The sequence below is a fragment of the Lytechinus pictus genome, chromosome 12 (assembly GCF_037042905.1).
Source record: "Lytechinus pictus isolate F3 Inbred chromosome 12, Lp3.0, whole genome shotgun sequence".
Classification (NCBI taxonomy): domain Eukaryota; kingdom Metazoa; phylum Echinodermata; class Echinoidea; order Temnopleuroida; family Toxopneustidae; genus Lytechinus; species Lytechinus pictus.
In genome coordinates this window covers 11,224,640-11,244,668 of record NC_087256.1, presented here as the reverse complement: position 1 = coordinate 11,244,668, position 20,029 = coordinate 11,224,640, and the positions used below count along the sequence as shown (strand labels likewise).

At 38.2% G+C, this 20,029-nt stretch overlaps 1 protein-coding gene across 1 annotated transcript; it reads right to left on the bottom strand.

The window, feature by feature from the left end:
* Positions 1–13,031: 13,031 nt before the first annotated feature.
* On the bottom strand, positions 13,032–18,230 carry LOC135156196 (uncharacterized). The gene has a single exon (XM_064107869.1). The coding sequence runs from the start codon at positions 18,228–18,230 to the stop codon at positions 13,032–13,034; it is 5,199 nt and encodes a 1,732-aa protein (XP_063963939.1).
* Between the last annotated feature and the right edge of the window lie 1,799 nt (positions 18,231–20,029).

Here is a 20,029-nt window from a genome sequence, read left to right as displayed (position 1 = left end):
AATAGAAGAATTAGAAAATAAACTTTTGTCTCAGCCATTGAGAAATATAATTGATGACATTGATGAGAAAAAATCTAATTTGAACAAGTTATATGATTATAGTCGACAAGGTTTAAAAATTCGGTCAAGGGCAGTTTGGTTTGAGGAAGGAGAACAAAAAACACAATATTTTGAACAGTTATTGAAGTCTAATAAACGGAAAAGTGTGATAAAAGAATTATATGATGACGATGATCACATCATTAAGGATAGAAAGGAAATATTGAAGAAGATTGGAACGTATTATGAAAACTTATACTCATTGAGTGAAGCTATTGTTAATGAAAATTCTTTGTTCCTTAAGGATATTCCTCAATTAAGTAAAGAAAGTTGTAATATATGTGAAGGTAGAATAAGTATTCATGAATGTTTAAATGTTTTAAAAGAAATGAAATATAATAAATCCCCTGGTAACGATGGTTTTACGGTAGAGTTTTATTATACTTTTTGGAATTTATTAGGGGGAGTTTTGGTAGATGTTTTAAATGAAACATATGAAAGGGGAAAACTGACAACCTCACAAAAGCAAGGTGTGATAACGTTATTGGAAAAAAAAGATAAAGATCCATTATAATAGTCCAAAATTTTAGACCAATTACACTTTTAAATGTGGATTACAAAATATTGTCAAAGGTTTTAGCAAAAAGATTAAAAGGTATACTAAATGAGATAATTCACAATGATCAAGTTGGCTATGTAAAAGATAGAAACATTGGGGATGGTGTAAGATTAATAGATGATATGTTATATCAATCTAGTTTCAAAAATATTGGATATTTAATCACTGTTGATTTTGAAAAGGCCTTTGATTCTGTTTCACATGATTTTCTTTTTAAGATCCTTAAACTATTTGGATTTGGGCACTCATTCTGTTCGTGGGTCCGTGTTTTATACTCGGATATTACTAGTAGTGTTATGAATGGGGGGTTTTCTTCCGGTTATTTTAATATAAAGCGAGGGGTAAGACAGGGGGATCCCCTCTCCCCATATTTGTTTCTGCTCTGTATTGAAATACTTGCTCTGGCAATAAGGAAAGACAGACAGGTTGAAGGAATTCAATTTCAGAACCGTGAAATAAAGCAAATTTTGTATGCTGATGATATATCATTGTTTGTTAAAAATACACACTCTTTAGATCGTCTTCAATACCTTTTTGAAGAATTCGAGAAAATTAGTGGTCTAAAAATAAACAAAGGAAAAACTAATATTTTGTGGATGGGTCGGGATAATGACAGACCTCAGACACAGTTGTTTGGGAATTTTGTTCAGCATATTAAAATTTTAGGTGTTTACTTTTCTCTTAATGTTATAATAAAAGAAGACATGAATTACAAAGAAATACTTAGTAAAATAAAAAGACTGTTGGGATGGTGGAAACAAAGGGATCTCACACTTATGGGGAAAATTCACTTGTTAAAAACATATGCATTGTCAAGGCTAAACTTTGTTTCGTCACTAATAGTGGTTCCTCAGTGGTTGTATGCTGAGGTTGAAAAGATCACATTTGAATTTTTATGGTCCGGAAAAGATCGGATAAAGAGAATTATAATGTACCAGGATTACTCACAAGGGGGTTTAAAAATGATGAATTTTAAGTTGTTTGTAAAGTCTCAACGTTTAATGTGGCTTAAGCGATTAATTTACGGAGAACGAGATGCAGGATGGAAATTGTATTTTGATTTTTGTTTTCGATCAGTTGGGGGGAGATTTCTGTTTCTATGTGACTTTGACACTTCAAAATTAAATATAAAAATGCCCCCATTTTATTCAGAAATGATGAAGGCTTGGCAAGACTTAAGGAGATTTCGTTATTCTGAAGAGGAGGTTAACCCTATTATATTCAATAATCAACATATTTGTATAAAAGGTAAAACAATTTTTGACAATGATCTTTTTAATAAAGGAATATTTAGCGTTGATCAAATCTTTGATAATGGCCACTTGAAGCCTGTGACTTTTTTTCAAAATCTCGGTATTACCGCAAATCAACTTCTCCAAATAATAGATATTGTGCACGTTATACCAGCAAGCTGGAAAATTTTTAATAGTTTAATAAAGTTTAAAAAAATTGATTTGGTAGACTTTGGGATAAGTATGAATATTGGAAAACAGGAAACAGCTTTTGAAGTAATTAAATCAAAAACAATTTATAACTTGTTTATAACTAAGCTACAAGAGCTATACAAGTTAACACTTAAGGATGGTCACAGTGATTTTGATTTTACTGATGTAGAAATTTGTAAATTATTTGAATATATCAGGAGTACAACTCTTATAAGAAAACAAAGGGAATTTCAGTTTATGCTTTTACATGGAGCAATATATACAAAAGAGCATTTGATGAGATTTGGTTTCGTGGGAGATAATTATTGTTCGTTTGGTTGTACAAAAACTGAATCGTACTTTCATATACTCATGGATTGCATAAAAGTTAAACCTCTTTGGCAATTTTGTATTGATCATTTTTGTTTAGCTGAATTAAGAACTTTGAATTGGAGGGAAATATTCTTAGGGTTACCTGGAAATTCTTGTAGAATTAAATGTGTCAATTCTGTTATTCTTTTTATTAAATATGCAATTTTTAATTCCAGAGCTGAAGGCCGGGTACCGTCATTTATTAAAATACACAAATATATAACGGGTTGTATAGAAGAAGAAAGACGCCTGGCAACGAAGTCAGGCAAGTTAAAGGGGAATCCAACCCAAATAAAAACTTGTTTTTATAAGGAAAAGAAAAATCAGACAAGTTGATAGGTGAAAGTTTGAACAATATTGGACAAACAACAAGAAAGTTATGAATTTTTAAAAGTTGTAAATATTGGTAATCACTATACCCATGGAGACTTCAAATTGGCCGCATATGGGATGTCATAGTGATGTAAGGCAAGGACTACCCTTCCATGTACTCCAATACATATTATGGCTAAAATGTTATTTTTCCCAAAAGTTTTATTTCAAATTATATTTTTCTTTCATGAGGACATAAAACAATGTACTACCTGGGTTATATTTAGATTACTGCCCCAGGGGAATGGGTACTTAGGAGAAAACCACAAATCCCTGATAATAAAGTACATGGCCTATGGGAAAGTTGTCCTTGCCCCTTGTCATAATTTACTTACCCAGTTGCCAATTTGAAATCTACATAGTATTAGTGATCTCAATTTTAAAGCAGCTATAACTTTCTTATTGCTTGTCGGATTTCTTTCAAACTTTCACCATTCTGTTTAATTTATTTTTCTCCTTCCCAACGCAACATTTTATGGCCAAGGCTGGATTCCCCTTTAAGTTTACATTTGCAGAAATGGGATGAACTGAAGGTGAAAAGGGATTTGAATGTGAACAGGTGGGATGGGTCTAGTGTGGTGCGAGTGTGAATCCTGGTGTGTATGTTGATGTTTTTTTTTTTCTTTTTACTAGTTCTTTTCAATTTCCCCTTCTCTTGTATCAATATGATTTGCAGGGTTTTTTTTTCTTTCTGTATCCTATTGCGCCAAAATGTTAAACGTTCATTATGCAGATTTGTATATATTATGTTTGTTTACGTATGCGTGGTATGTGCATGTGTGTATGGGTGTTAAGGTGGGTGTGTATGTGTGTATAATTATGTAAAGTTATGTTGAAGCTTGATTTAAAATGGGATGCAATGATAATACATTTAGGTTGATTTCTGTTTTCCTGCAAATCATTTATATAGCCATTTAACATTAATTATTATTGAAATACATAGAGGGTTGGGGACTCAGTTGAGTTATTTTTTTTTTTTCAGATATAAAAGTATAATTTTAAGGAGTTTCATTCCGTCCTTATTTGCTTCAGTTCTTGGTAAATATATATGTACTTTTTTTGCATATCCTTGTTGATATGAAATGAAGATTTGTATTTTGTTTTGTATTCATCTGCAGTTTATGTAATTCATTTGAATGAAATCCTTAATAAAAACATATTGAAAAAAAAAAAAAAAAAGTGCGTGCGCGCTTGTGTGTGTTATTTTACCTCATTAAGTATGCATCAGATTGCACGATTTCAAGTTCAAAATTGCAAAAGCTCCCTACCGTGGGAGGGGGGATACCCCCTCCCACACCCTCCCCCCGCTCGGTCGCTTTGCTCCCTCGCTCGGGCGCTTCGCGCCCTCACTAGCGTTGGCAGCCCAGTCATCCCCCCCCCAGGTGTACGAACCTGTCTACGCCACTGCCTTGAGTGGTGACGGTATATATTAGTAGTAGATATGATTATGATGATCTGGGGATTACTGCATCAAAGATGTCACCACCGACAGGTTATCGAGAAGCACCAGAGTAATCGGTGGTAACCGTCAGACACCCTGTGCTTCTCAGCCAATCAAAATCATGCAAAGTTTCGTTATCAGACGACAGATATTGATGAAACGCCCCAGGTCTTCAAATGTCTTCATGATGTAATCTCAGCAATATATATAAACACTTTTCTTTGAATATTTTTCTGGTAGAGAATTCTTCAGAACGATTGGAAACATAATATTCCGGGATAACATTCTATATTCTTTATAAATCATTGTGGTTTATTGAAAAAGAGCATGTCCAAAGCTTTCAGTTACAGTGATTTATGTGAAAGATGTGTCTTGGTTAGGTTCGGTGAATGATGATTGCGTTGATTTAACTCTATGGAGCTGTCACGTGGTGACGATTATTGGGGGGCACTTGCCCCCTAGAGGATTCTAAAACCTACTTCTACTGTTCTGCTCTTTCCACAGCTGTGAACATTGCTGATTTAGTACTGAATAGAGACAAACGGTACAGAGACCCATTTATGTTCACAGCGAGTATAGGGTATGTCTCTCTCCCCTTGCCAGGCATGTAGCCTCACCACTGTATTTTCGTCCTTTCGAGGCCTCCATCAATTTCAAGCTCCCACATTTCAACTTACATCATGATGAGAGCCAGAAGGGACGTTATTGCAGCTGAAAGATGTTCCATTGCTGTTGCTGTACCGTTTGTCTCTATTCAGTATGCTGAATCAGCAATGTTCACAGCTGTGGAAAGAGTACAGTAGAAGTAGCTTTTAGAATCCTCTACCCCCGCCTAAAAACAAAATCCCAGCAGGAAAAAATCCCTTTTTCAAAATGGAAAGTGCCCTTTTAAAAATGATATGTGTCCTTTATCAAAACAAAATACCCTTTTTTTAAGTAAGACATCAAACATTTTAAGTTAGAAAATCACAATTTTTTGGGCTCGCTTAAGCAAGGTACTCATTCTGTTTTTGGCCGGGGTTCTTAGTTGCAAAATGTGCTTAGAATGTCAATTTTTTAGGTTGAAATATTACAAATTTTCAGCTCGCGCTTTGCGCTCGCATCAATTATTGTTAAGTAAAGTACTCATTCCAGTAGCGTACCGTGAACCGCAGGAGACAAAGCATTGGGGGGGGGGGGGGGCAGTGCATTGTCTGTGAACAATGCTTTGCCCCCCCCCCCCCCCAATGCTTTGTCTCCTCCGAGTCACGGTACGCTACTGACTCATTCTGTTCTGGGTTACAAATAGTGCTTAGAATATCCAGTTTTCAGGTTGGAATATCACAATGTTTTAAGCTCATGCTTCGCGCTCGCATCAACTATTAAGGTTCTCTTTCTGCTCTTGGTTACAAAGAGTGCTTAGAATGTCCAGTTTTTAGGTTGGAATATCACAAATTTTCAGCTCGCGCTAATTCGATTGGTGAGATATGACTGTATATCTTATTCATCAGTCTCTAAATGCAGTCCTTACCAGCTTCCTTTTCTGGCCAGTGTATTAACAATTTCAGCTCGCGATTCGCGCTCGCAACATCTCGCAAGGATGCCCTTTTTAATTTGCGGGATAATAATATTGACCAAAAAGCGAGTTTCACAACTTCAGATTTGATTTTTTTTTCAAACCACTCACTCGCTATGCTCGCTCGCGAAAAATAAGCCTAAACATATATTTCCACGATCAGAAATCACTTCATAAAGGCTTTGCTCAACTTAATTGCTACAAAACACACAACTACTTAACGCTGATGATAATGGTCAAAATATCCCTTTGCTTTGAAATGCCAATTTTGACATTTAAGTGCCCTTTTTTGGCTCCCCCCCCCAACGAAAACGTTCCGTCGCCCCTTAGAGGAGAGGAGGTGCTGCATGGTGGAGAAAGAGGATGGGCGGGCCGGAGGAGGAGCAGGAGGAGGAAGAGGAAGGGGGAAGAGGAGGAGGAAGAGGAGGCCGAAGCAGGCCGGAGGAGGAAGACAGCGGCGGTGGTGTTTTTTACCCGATTAAGAAAGCATGCTATAGTTATAAGGCAAGCATACTAAGGTCCCTTCCGAGGCCATGAAGGCCATCATAAGACCAGGGGAGCGTTTTATGATGGGACATTATTATAGTAACAGTGCTTTTGAGCCAATCAATGAAAGTTGTCAGATCTGACAAGCTGTCGGATAAACTGTTGGTGAAACGATCCCCTGTTAATGAGGATCCCTTAACACTATAGCACACCATTCAGGGGTCGCTGAAGCGGGGGGAGGGGGGGAGGGGCTGGCAGGCTTCAGCCCCCCCACTTTTTTCCAAAACCGTGTACAAAAACGTAAAAATGACAATTTTTTTATGATTGCATGGTCAGCCCCCCACTTTTGGCTCAGCAGTAAGCCCCCCCCCCCCCACTTTGAAAACCGTTCCTCGGCCCCTGCCATTGGCATGTAAGAATCAAACCCGGATCGGCGGAGTCCGAAACCCCCGCTCTATACGACTGCATGAGCTATCACACTTCGCTATAAAAGCGATGATAATTATTAACTTGATTAAAAATGATGACGTTGATCACGATGATGATGACGAACATGATTATGACTTCGATAATATTGATTTGAAATACGATAGTAGATCCCAGTTATTGATGATTGAGGAGTTATAGGTAGCTGGAAAGGGGGTGGGGGCTTCAGATCATATAAATAAAATAAAAAACGCTCTGGCAATCAGCTCGGTAGCTCTGATTAGTACCGATCTAAATTATATCATTCTTGAATAATTTGGACCTCCTAAACCGAGCTCTCCTGAAAGAAAAATCTGCACAGCCAATTGTCACAATATATTGCAGCCAATGGCTCCGATCGAAGGGTGAAGCGAGCGAGCGAGTAATAGTTTTGGCAGAAAGTAAAAAAGTTTGATGAAATGGAGCGCAGAGTGCAAAATTTAGTGAGAAAGCTTGGAGGAGAAATCATTTCAGATTTTTTTTTCTCAAGTTTTTCAAAGTGAAAGGCCGAGGTATATAGCCCCGGGGTAGGCAATTTTAGAGCAATATAGCTTGCCTGTAATAGGACTTTGCATTAAGACCTATCCGGCTATACTGTATACCCTATACCGGTATTTACAATTTCCTTTATAATTTAGGCCTACAAAGCTAAAGGCCGTTATACCGGTACCGGTATATTTCTTCTTTCAAAAATTCTGAGGCGGCAAAAGCTTTAGGCGGTGGTGGCGGTCCGTCCAATATGGGCGAAGAATGCCCCTATATGCGTATAAAAAAAACGGGACAGTTTTGAAGTCTATAAAAAATTTGTTTCAAATTATGATATCTATATTTTGATGTTAATGGATGCTCTGAAATCTTATCTTTGAAATGCAATTTAAAAATAAATTTTGTTCATGCTTGAGCGAACACGGGACGTTTTTGTCGGGGGTTCAAAGAGAGGCTTGTGCCAGAATGGCGGAATATGAGTAATATGATGATCAGACTTCTTACTAATCAGCAGACCTCCTCTTATAACCTGTCAGGTTCCATAATTATGCTGTCAAATTTTATTTAAAAACTTGTTTACTTACTTGAATTATTTTGTTTTTTCATTTAAACTTCTTTAAACTTTGAGTTTTCCTTCATAAGTAAGAAAATAAGACTTTTTGTCAACCCAAGCAAGAAGATTCGCATTATTAATTGGGAAAACTTGTAATTATTCAAATCCTTTTATCATGTGAAACAAGTTATGTTATGGTACCTTTAAAAGACACGAATCCAAGGGGTTATTGATTCCTTGACCAAGTTTAATTATATGCTTGACAGGACATACATAGGAAGGGATTTATGTCTTTCAATGGCAATGGTGTATTGAGTCAATTTTGAAGGAGCTAGATATGGATGATCGGGTAAAATGTATTAAAAAGTTGTGAGCGAGCGAAGCGAGCACGCAAATATTTCCACTTTTTTCATTTTGTGATAGATTTCGACATAATATTTAGAAAATGATATCATATTTTACTTTCTATCTTTCCTTTTATTTCCTTTCCACTTTGTTTTTCTTGGTCATGATTTTTTTTTAATTGAGGGGAGGGGACATTCTCGAGCCCCCGCCCATCTGTATGGCACTGTTCAAAAGGCACCATAACTTTTGTAGCACACAATGAAAGGATTTGAAAAAAAAAATATACGCTCTCCCATACTTTGGTTGAAAAAAAAAATTGTTTTTGCTTGAAGAAGGAATATTCAAAAAGCTAAAAGAGAACATATGAAAAAGAAACAACAGAACAATTCAAGCAAATACATAGGTTTGAAAATAATTTTTTTGTACCGCATAATTTGAAAATTATGGCAAAGATAATGAAAAGGTTAAGAGGAAGTCTGCTGATTAGCAAGAAGTCCGATCATAATATTTGTTATTTTATGCAATTTTGGCGCAAGCCTCCTTATTAACCCCAGACAAAAACATTCCGTGTTCGCTCAAGCATGAACGAAACTAATTTTTTTAATAACATTTGAAAGATAAGACTTCAGAGCACCTATTAACACCAAAATATAGACATCGATCATAATTTGAAACAAAAATTTTATAGACCTTTCAAATCTGTCCCGTTTTTTTTTATACGCACTGTATAGGCCTATGCCCCAGCTGTAGATCTTAATTTCTCTCTTGGTTCTTCCTTTTCTGTCCCCTCTCCACTCCACCCCCAAGCTTAGGTGATGCTAGTGGCGGCGTCGATCAAGACCAGCGCCAACAACAACACCCGTCCGGCGAGCTAGCGTGAGTTGGTGGAGCGCTGGCGTACGTCGGGGGAGCTGCGGGGTGGCCGGCCGGGGTAAAACGAGTAGGCGCCCGCGGCCCTTCTACTTAATATTAGGCCTATTCCGAAGCCCGGTTCCGAAGTCTAAAAATGCGGTAGACCCGTCTCGTAAGTATTTAGTCGCTCATTAAACCCTTTTTCAGTTCTGGATCCAATTACATCCTATTTCAATATTCCGTGTTTCGCTCGCTTACTGAAATCATAAAGAAATTCTAATTTACACCAGGTCCAGGGCAGTAAAAACGTATTAAAATGCGTCACACTCTGCTTTGTTAATTATTATAAGCGGCACTCAGTCTGCGGCCAGTCAGGGGATCGGAGCTCCATCATCCCCGCCGAAGTCGGCGGAGGACCCTCTCCTTTTGCCATTTTGCTTTTTGGTTCATGCCCTCCATTGGATTTTTGTTAGGTCAGCTTAAGTAATATTAGCAATGTTTTGAAATAAAGAATACTGTCATTGATAATTGATCATGTTAGAACCTCAAGAATCTATAATATGCAAAAGCCAAAAAGTTACTCCCAAAGTTTTGAGTTTTGTCAAGTAACGTTAATACAAGAAGTTAACAATAACAGCATTTTCATTAGGTGTAGATCTATCTAGACTAGATCTAGACCTAACGTAGATCTCCTGTTAAGTTTTACAAATTTTTAAGGGCCAAGCCCCATGTTAGGCTTGGAGAAAAACTTGTGTCTGATGTTGGATCTAACTTAGAAATCTAGTAGGAGTCTAACGTTAGTCGTTACTGTTTTGTTAAGTAGATTTTAAGTTACATCTAGACCTACCTCAGGCGATGTTCGTGCAGGCTCCACTTCACTACCGCTACACTACGCTCCACCTACCCGAAGCGTAGTGTAGCGGTAGTGAAGTGGAGTGGAGCCTGCACGAACATCGCCTGAGGTAATCTAGACCATAAGTTTTGTTAGATCTAACTTACACTGTCCAGATATTGATTTTATTTTTGGGACAGAAATGTTTTTTGGTTAGACTATATTTCAGAATTCAATATCATAGGCTAGTTGATCTATATTCCATGCAGTTCTGCTCAAGTACTTTCCCTCTAAGTTAACGTTAGATTTAGATCTACAAGTACAAGTAGTAACTAGATCTACAACTATTATTAATATGGTATAAGATTTCATTCAAATAAATGATTAAAAAATGTTGGTCACAATGTCACACTGATCATGCAAACATTTGTGTAAAAAGGTGATCAAAATAAAACTAGCAGAGAAAAAAAAACGGTAAAAGTTATAATATAGGCACTAGATCTATATCTAAATTCTAATCTTACATTTTGGTTTGCTTTTGTTTGACCTCTGTTTAGTTCAGTTAATTAGGCCTACTTAATGCAATCCAGTTTCATTTTTTAGTTCAGTTTAATTGGTATGTATTTCAGTAAGCTTTCTGTAGTCTAGATTGTGTTCTTATCACATCAGCCATTCTATCCTACTTTTCTAGTCGTCTCCATTCCTTTCCTATCCAGATATGCTTGTTCATTCCATCCTCACATCTGGTTCTTATGTTGAACATTTTTCATGACATAATCACTGGTCATTTACCCATCCTCATTCTTTTTTTATGACTTGGGTTAGATCTACTACAGTTTAGTTGGTTCTTCTATTTTCTGTGATTTCATTGGTTAGCTTAAGTTTAGGTTAATTTATATACATGTATTGTTATGTAAAGGCGACCGCACACCTTACGATTGGTCTGCGATCCGATTTCAGAATAAAAGTTGTAGAATTTGATGCTAATATTGAGACTTGGAATATCTTACTGTGTAATGTTCTAAATCATCATACGAATACTTGTCTTTAAATCTGTGTCTATGCTATCATCCTTCTTAGAATAAAAGCGAATTTAATATCTAGTCGTAATGACGTCATAACAGTCGTACGATTGGCTACGATTTGAAACTAATTTGGCCTTTACTCCAAAATAAAGGCTTGCAATCTTTCAAAATGGTTATATTAGTATTATTTTAATTAATTTTAACCTCAAATAAAATGATATGTTCCATTCACATTTTAAGAAAATGAGCAAAATGCGATTTGTTCCAAAATCGGATCGCGAACAATCGTAAGGTGTGCGGTGGCCTTTAATGTGGATACTATTTTGATGTGGGCCGGGAAGGCAAAGTGTGTAAGAAGACAGATATATTAATAAAGATGCATACAGATAGATGTAGACACATGATTCAGATCTCTTCGTTACTGGATCGTCGAAGACTACGAAATAACAGAGGCTAGGAAAGCCGCTTTAAATTGGATAGTTAGGCAGGCTCACTACCGTGTATTATTCAATCTGTATAAACATAAGAAAACGAAGTGGATCATAAATATATGTCCAATGCTTTGACAAAAATAAATGTTTTCATAATATTCCCAAAATTGTCATCTCTTTTAAACAATAAGGAATATAAATCTAATTATCATTCATATCAGGTGTATAGAACGAATATATATAAACAAATATCCGAGTTTTCCTCGATAGAAAAACCAGTTTAAAATTTGTCCATTTTCTTTAACGTCTTGAAAAAGACTAACTTAAATACATGCATACATATTTGCAATAAATCAAAGTGAACTGCTTAAATATATACCTTTAAATCAACTTTGCGTTCCCACTTAGTAATTTCTAAATTCTGAACAAAATTACCTTAAAAGGTAAACAGACAGCAAACTTGTCTGCTAACTTCAGCTTATATCCAAATAAGTCCGGTAAGAAATAAATTACCAAGGTGTTTCATTATTATTTATCCCAATTTTGACATTATCAGAAAAATCTAAAATATAGACCGAAAGCTTTCTTTAGCTAACGGTTGCACACTAAAATTGAATGTGCGAAAAACGGGACGAGTGACCCTGACATGACCTTGCACATAATTAAGCCTCGTTCGTATGAAAAACTTCTGACCAAAAATTGTCTTAACAAGTCAAAATTATGTTGGTTACAAACGCACAAATTCTTAAAGTGCTTTATAAATGTTTACTCAAAAATATCTGACTGAATATAATTAAATGTAAACAAATCACGCAATTTAAAGACCACGCCCATACACGCACGATTCGTGCCCATCAAGCTCCTAAAATTCACCTTTGTTCATTTCATAAGCTTAATTTTCCTTTAACTCATACTACTTTACTTTTCTTGAAATAATCTAACAAATCCATTAAAAGCTTTTATTTAGTTTCACAACTTCACTCTTCTCATAAAGTACAACTAACCTCCTAATTAAGTGTGCATAGCTAATCGCGTTCATTTCACATCCACTGATTGTACATTACACATATCTATGGCGTTCATTACACATACTGCGTGTTCATTACAGTTCAAGTATCTGCATACGATTTTTAATGCACTTTTTCTGCTCATTCACTGAAAAATATCTCTAGCTTTTAGCACCTCCAAAAAATATAACATTTCTGTCATCAAACTTACTTCTTGGGCGGCATTTCCCAGTCAACATCAAGTAAAATAAGATAATTTCATTTTCAAGCGTCCCTTCTCCCTGTTCTCTGCAAACTAACAACGTGGCATCTGCGAGATGCATATTCATGAGCAGAATTACATTACTTACGAAAGCTTCAGGGTAGCACCAAAGTGACAAATTAAACTTTGAAAATACATATAATAAAAATGTGAAAGAAAAAGACAAATTCATAATTTTAAGGTTTGTTCAGCAAACCATCCTCCCCCCGCCAGCAGTAGCGGAAAAGAGCTAAATTTCTCCTGACTGAATGAATTCTGTAATTATTATTTTATTTTATTTTTGTTTACAGACCAGATGAAAAATATTCAAGTTTTGCACCGACATAAAATTCAGGAGTATCAAAAGCAATTTTCTTTCAAAAAATTCAAATTTTGCACCGACATAAAATTCAGGAGTATCACAAGCAACTTTCTTTCCTCAATGGCATTGAAAAACCAAAACACAATTTATGAACTCCATATTGTCTACTCCTCATACCCTTCTGCCGGATATATTACAACGATCTTCGAAATCGGCCGCTTATAATCAGTACCTTTAGATTGTACTTTAACTGTTCGAACTTTCCCATCAGTCCCAGGATACACTTGGATAACTTTACCCAATGTCCACTTTCCTCGAACTGCATTAGGGTCAGAGAGTATAACCACGTCATCGATTCGGACGTTCCTTCTGTCACTGTTCCATTTTCGTCGTGGCACCAGTAGTGGAAAGACGTCACGCATCCAACTCTTCCAGTACGCGTCGACGATTCGCTGGACAAACTCAAAGCGATGTCTCGGGTTCTTCGTCTCTCTGAAGGGTCCTTGAGGGACTGCGCTCGAAGATCTTCCAAGCAAAAGATCGTTTGGACACAGATATGCTCCATCATCGGGATCATTCGGAGTTCTTCCGATAGGGCGCTGGTTGACGAGATTTGCGACCTCTTGGAGACATGTATGCAACTCAAAGGGTGTGACCAGTTGATCCCCGACTGCTTTCTTCAAGGCGATCTTGCAACTTTTAACTAACGCTTCAGCACATCCATTGTGATGCGGTGCAGATGGAGTGGTGAACTTCCATGTCGTTCCTCTCTCGGCGCAGAAGTCCTTTAACTCCTCATAGCTCCAACCTCTCACCATCTCCCGTAACTCTCTTTCTGCCCCTACGAATTGTGTACCGTTGTCACTTAGCAGTAATGCAGGCTGACCCCGCACAGCAAAGAATCTTCGTAGTACCTGCATGAACTCCATGGATGAGCAATCAACGGCCACTTCAAGATGTACCGCTCTTGTATTCAGGCAGGTGAAGAGGACCCCATAGTGCTTGGCGGTCTTGTTCCTTCCAACTTTGACTGGTATCGGTCCAAAATAGTCGACAGATGAGAAGTGAAACGGTGGTGTATATGGGGCAACTCTCTCATCTGGTAGATCAGACATGACTTGTGACTCAACCTGATGCTCCATGCGTCGGCAAATCACACACCTATACTTTACAGTCTTAGCCAGTTTATGAATTTTCAGGATCCAGTATTGACGTCGAACCTTCGCTGCAGTAGCTGCCACGCCTCCGTGTCCTAGCTGATGCATATGTCTCGTTATCAGCACTGATACCCAAGCTCCATGTGGCAGCAGAGCAGGGTGTTTGTGCTCATAAGAAATCAGAGCCTTGTCTAGTCGCCCTCCAACTCTGATAATTCCCTCGTTGTCTATAAAAGGGCTGAGAGTCTTGAATTCTCCATTCTGTACACGTTGATACAAGGAACTCTGGGCTTCCTTAATTAGAAAGTGTTCAGCTTTCTGCAACTGAGTTGTCGATAAGTTTCCATCTCCAAGATTGACATTAGACTTTGCCCGAAGTACAGCTTTGAGCTTGTCGATGAACTTTAAAACATAAGCCGTTACTCGGATCAGTTTTTTCCAGCTGGAGAATCTCTTGACATCGATCACATCATTGTTCTTGACTGAGATATGATTAACCCTTCGTCGTTCTGCTTCAATCTCAGTCTCTGCTTCTTGAATAGCCTTTTCTGACGGCCATTCCTCGTAAGATCTGTACAAGAACGCAGGTCCTTGTTTCCATCTTTCTGAGAGCTTCCTTACTGGCAGGCCCCTGGAGACGTCATCTGCTGGGTTCAGCTCTCCGGGAACATACTTCCATTGTGCAGGGTTGGTATAACTTTGGATTTCTCCAATCCTTGCTGCGACGAATGGCTTAAATCTCCTACCCTCACTTCGAATCCAGGAGAGGGCAATCATGCTATCAGTCATGAAGATGATCTTTTCAGGCTTCAGACTCAGTTCTTTCATCACTGTTGTGTAGACTCTTGAAGCCATTACTGCCGCCTGAAGTTCGAGTCTAGGCACAGTCATCTTTTTCAGGGGAGCAACTCGAGATTTGGCAACTACAAATCTAACAGCATATTTACCATTTTCCAGCTTCCACTGCAAATACACACAGACTCCAAATGCTACCTCAGATGCATCAGCAAATATGCACAGTGAAGGGTGACCAACAGCCATTGGTGGAGTCAGGCATCTCTCATATTTGATATCATTCAAGTCCTGCATCTCTTTCATGAATGTCACCCACCACTCCTGTAGATCGGGAGGCAGAAGTTCATCCCAATCATATCCTCTTTGCCACAACTGCTGCATTCCAATCTTTGCACGAACTAGAAAGGGGGCAGCAAATCCTATCGGATCAAATATTCGTGCAATTCTACTCAGAATCTTCCTTTTGGTAAGTACACTCGATTCTTCTTTTCCATCATTAGGAAAACTGCTGACTGTGTCCTTCAGTTTGTAGAAGAACATATCTTGCTGGTTGTCCCATGCTATTCCCAGCACTTTGTCTTCCAAGGCGGCTTCGAGGATTTTTGTTTTACCTTCCTTCTTACTTTCTCCTCTCAAAGCTTCGTTGCTGGTCCAGCCTTTAACTTTAAAGCCACCTTCCAAAAGTACTTGATCAATTTCACTTGTCAGCTGCTCTGCTTCGCCTACATCTCTCACCGAGTCACATATGTCGTCCATGTAGACACTCTCCTTCAGTACCTGTGCTGCTTTCGGATATCTAGCCTCTGCTGCTTCTGCTGTCATCCTGAGTGCCAACTGGGCCATAGCTGGTGCTGGCTTGTCGCCAAATGTAACAACTTTCATAATGTAAACATCTGGCTTTTTATCAGTCTCCATATCTCGCCACAGGTACCGATGTACATTCATATCTCTCTCAGGAATTGAGACCCTGTGATACATCTTAGAAATGTCACCACAAAATCCTACTTCATTCATCCGGAATCTCAGCAACACTCCAAGCAGATCATTGAGAAGATCTGGACCCTTTAGCCAATAGTCATTTAAGCAATGACCCTGATATGATGAAGACGAATTGAAGACGATGCGTACAGGGGTACTTCTCTTCTCAGGCCGGAGAACAGCGTGGTGGGAAATGTAGTGAACAGGACCCTCGTACTGAGCTACTTCATTCTCTGTTAACTTTCGTGCAAATCCATTCTCTATCAGTTCCCTCATTTGTTTTCTATATGCATCTGCATGGTCTGGGTTTCGAGCTAGTCTTTTCTCATTCGAACACAGTACCTTCTCTGCTTGTGCTCGATTGTTAGGAAGTAGGTTTGGATCCTTTCTCCATGGATAAGCAATCTCCCACTTGTTTCCAACCTTTCTACTAGACTCTCTGATAATCTGCTCCTCAACCTTCTCCTGCTTGCTCAAAGGGCTTGGCTCACAATGGCAGGAACTAGACTGCACCCCCATAGATTCTGAGCTCCAGAAATCGGTCAAGTCAATTGGGGATGTCAACTTCACATGCAGCACATTCATCCTATCATTCCTTCTTTTGGGAGCACCAAAGATGACCCAGCCCAGTGGGGATTTTCGGGCTACTAACTGTCCCTTCTCTCTCGTTTCACCAAGATGCATCTTTGGGTAGTCAATACCTATGAGAAGATGAACTGACCCACTTCCTCTGCGTAGATCCTCAGACTTCAGATTAAACTGCTTGGAAATTTCATTCATCTTCACTTGTGCAATATTTTCACTGATACAGGGTAATGCCACTGCTGCTAAAGAATGAATGGCATTGGTAGAGAGGGACCTCACTTTTATCTGATACTGTTTGGTTTCCATCTGCTCTTGCTCTCCACCAACCTTAGTGATTGTGATATTTATGTTGCTTCCCTTCAGATTCATCTCCTTAGCAACAGACATCTTGATGAGGCTTACTTGAGCTCCAGAGTCTAAGAGCACATTTCCCTTACAGACTGCTCCTTGTTGCCCCAGGATCTCCGCTGTAACTACGGGTAACAGTGCCTCAGAGTTGCCCGCAAAGGCGACATCTACATTTCCACCTCGGACCTCTGTTGAAGCATGAAGGAGGGGGTGGTGGAAGTACTTGCATGGTTCTCCGGCAGTAGTTTCACTACATCGACGTTTCCGTTTACAGTTTGACATTCTGTGATCCTTACCAGCCTTCTTTAGACAGCTAAAACAGGCATGATGATCCTTGAGTAGCTTCAGTCTCTCGGATTGTGACATGGCTAAAAACTTACGACACTGATCAAGCCAATGTGATGATGTTTCACAGAGCCAGCATTTGTGAAATAACCTCTGGACTTTGTTTTCCTGGCTGGCTACTGTCTTCCCGACTAGATGTACACCACTTGACTTCGAATCACTTCGGACTGGGGCCGAAGCTCTCATCCTTGACTTCAGTTCAACTGTAAGCCATGTCAGAAACATTTCAAAGCTTGCCTTGCCACTTGCCTCTTGATGCCTAAACCACACCAGTCGGTCTTCCGGGCTTAGCTTCTTTTCCATTATGGCAAGCATATGGCTATTGTTCAAATTTCCTGGCTGGTTGATTTCCATGAGGGTATTGTAACTCCTCCGAACGAGATGCACAAACTCACAAAATCTTTCATCTTCTCCGCTTTTGAGTGGTTTGACTTTTGAGATGTCATTGATTATAGCGTCGGCAACAAAGCGCTCATCTCCATATATCATGTCCAACTGTTCCCATGCTGCTTGGTAGTTATGCCCAATTCCTTTAATCAACTGCAAGGGTTTGCTCTGTAAACATGACCTCAGAATCATTAGGGCATCTCTATCCTCATACTGTCTGCCAACAGCATGTAAAAAATCTGCCTTGAAAATGCAGTAATCACGGATGTTGCCATCAAAGGTGGGAAGTTTAGGCCTTTCCATCCTATAAACAGATCCTGACATTCTCCTTCCTGCTTCAGGAGGCTGATTTGTCTGTCTTGGTGACTGATCTTGCTGTTCATCTGCTGATAAAGTTGTTTCCATACTCTGATGGCTTGTCGATGCTCTAAGATGATGCTCTTGGAGCTGCTGTGCTTCTCTGTGGCTCTCATTATCTTTGCAATAGTCTCTTTCAAGGATCTGCAGCTTCAAAAATGAATTGTGGCACTCTTTCATCCACAACTCTTCTCTTTCAAATTCCTCGTCATCCTCTAGCACTTCCGAATAACTGTCATGCTTATTTTGTAAATCCTCAAAAGCACCAGCATACTGTGCAAACGATTCCTGAATTTCTGGAACAGGTCGCTCTCCATCGATCAAGCTGTGAAGGGCCTTTCCAAACCTGGACAACTTGGCTTTTGCCCCTCTCCGCTGCAGGCGCAGATTCTTAACCTTCTCGGCTGACATATTTCTTAAAGACTTCTGATCCCTGATGTAAAGAGTCGTCAGATCCAGACAGCAGACTACTTGTGGTGACCATCAGACCTCTTCCCAGATGAAAGAAATTGAATTGATGGATCGTCGAAGACTACGAAATAACAGAGGCTAGGAAAGCCGCTTTAAATTGGATAGTTAGGCAGGCTCACTACCGTGTATTATTCAATCTGTATAAACATAAGAAAACGAAGTGGATCATAAATATATGTCCAATGCTTTGACAAAAATAAATGTTTTCATAATATTCCCAAAATTGTCATCTCTTTTAAACAATAAGGAATATAAATCTAATTATCATTCATATCAGGTGTATAGAACGAATATATATAAACAAATATCCGAGTTTTCCTCGATAGAAAAACCAGTTTAAAATTTGTCCATTTTCTTTAACGTCTTGAAAAAGACTAACTTAAATACATGCATACATATTTGCAATAAATCAAAGTGAACTGCTTAAATATATACCTTTAAATCAACTTTGCGTTCCCACTTAGTAATTTCTAAATTCTGAACAAAATTACCTTAAAAGGTAAACAGACAGCAAACTTGTCTGCTAACTTCAGCTTATATCCAAATAAGTCCGGTAAGAAATAAATTACCAAGGTGTTTCATTATTATTTATCCCAATTTTGACATTATCAGAAAAATCTAAAATATAGACCGAAAGCTTTCTTTAGCTAACGGTTGCACACTAAAATTGAATGTGCGAAAAACGGGACGAGTGACCCTGACATGACCTTGCACATAATTAAGCCTCGTTCGTATGAAAAACTTCTGACCAAAAATTGTCTTAACAAGTCAAAATTATGTTGGTTACAAACGCACAAATTCTTAAAGTGCTTTATAAATGTTTACTCAAAAATATCTGACTGAATATAATTAAATGTAAACAAATCACGCAATTTAAAGACCACGCCCATACACGCACGATTCGTGCCCATCAAGCTCCTAAAATTCACCTTTGTTCATTTCATAAGCTTAATTTTCCTTTAACTCATACTACTTTACTTTTCTTGAAATAATCTAACAAATCCATTAAAAGCTTTTATTTAGTTTCACAACTTCACTCTTCTCATAAAGTACAACTAACCTCCTAATTAAGTGTGCATAGCTAATCGCGTTCATTTCACATCCACTGATTGTACATTACACATATCTATGGCGTTCATTACACATACTGCGTGTTCATTACAGTTCAAGTATCTGCATACGATTTTTAATGCACTTTTTCTGCTCATTCACTGAAAAATATCTCTAGCTTTTAGCACCTCCAAAAAATATAACATTTCTGTCATCAAACTTACTTCTTGGGCGGCATTTCCCAGTCAACATCAAGTAAAATAAGATAATTTCATTTTCAAGCGTCCCTTCTCCCTGTTCTCTGCAAACTAACAACGTGGCATCTGCGAGATGCATATTCATGAGCAGAATTACATTACTTACGAAAGCTTCAGGGTAGCACCAAAGTGACAAATTAAACTTTGAAAATACATATAATAAAAATGTGAAAGAAAAAGACAAATTCATAATTTTAAGGTTTGTTCAGCAAACCAGTTACTTTACCATTTTTGTCTCTGTTATGTTTCGTGAACTTGAGTTGTTGAATGATTATTTGAACTTATTTTTCTCTCATCAATTAACAATCAAACCTCCCTTACAAGTAGGTGTTTATTTTCATGGTTGTATTTATTCACATTTGATTTCGATAAAATGCTTGTTGGGTTTTTCTCTTATTCAAATCAACTTTTTGTTGGGGTGGACTTGCCCTT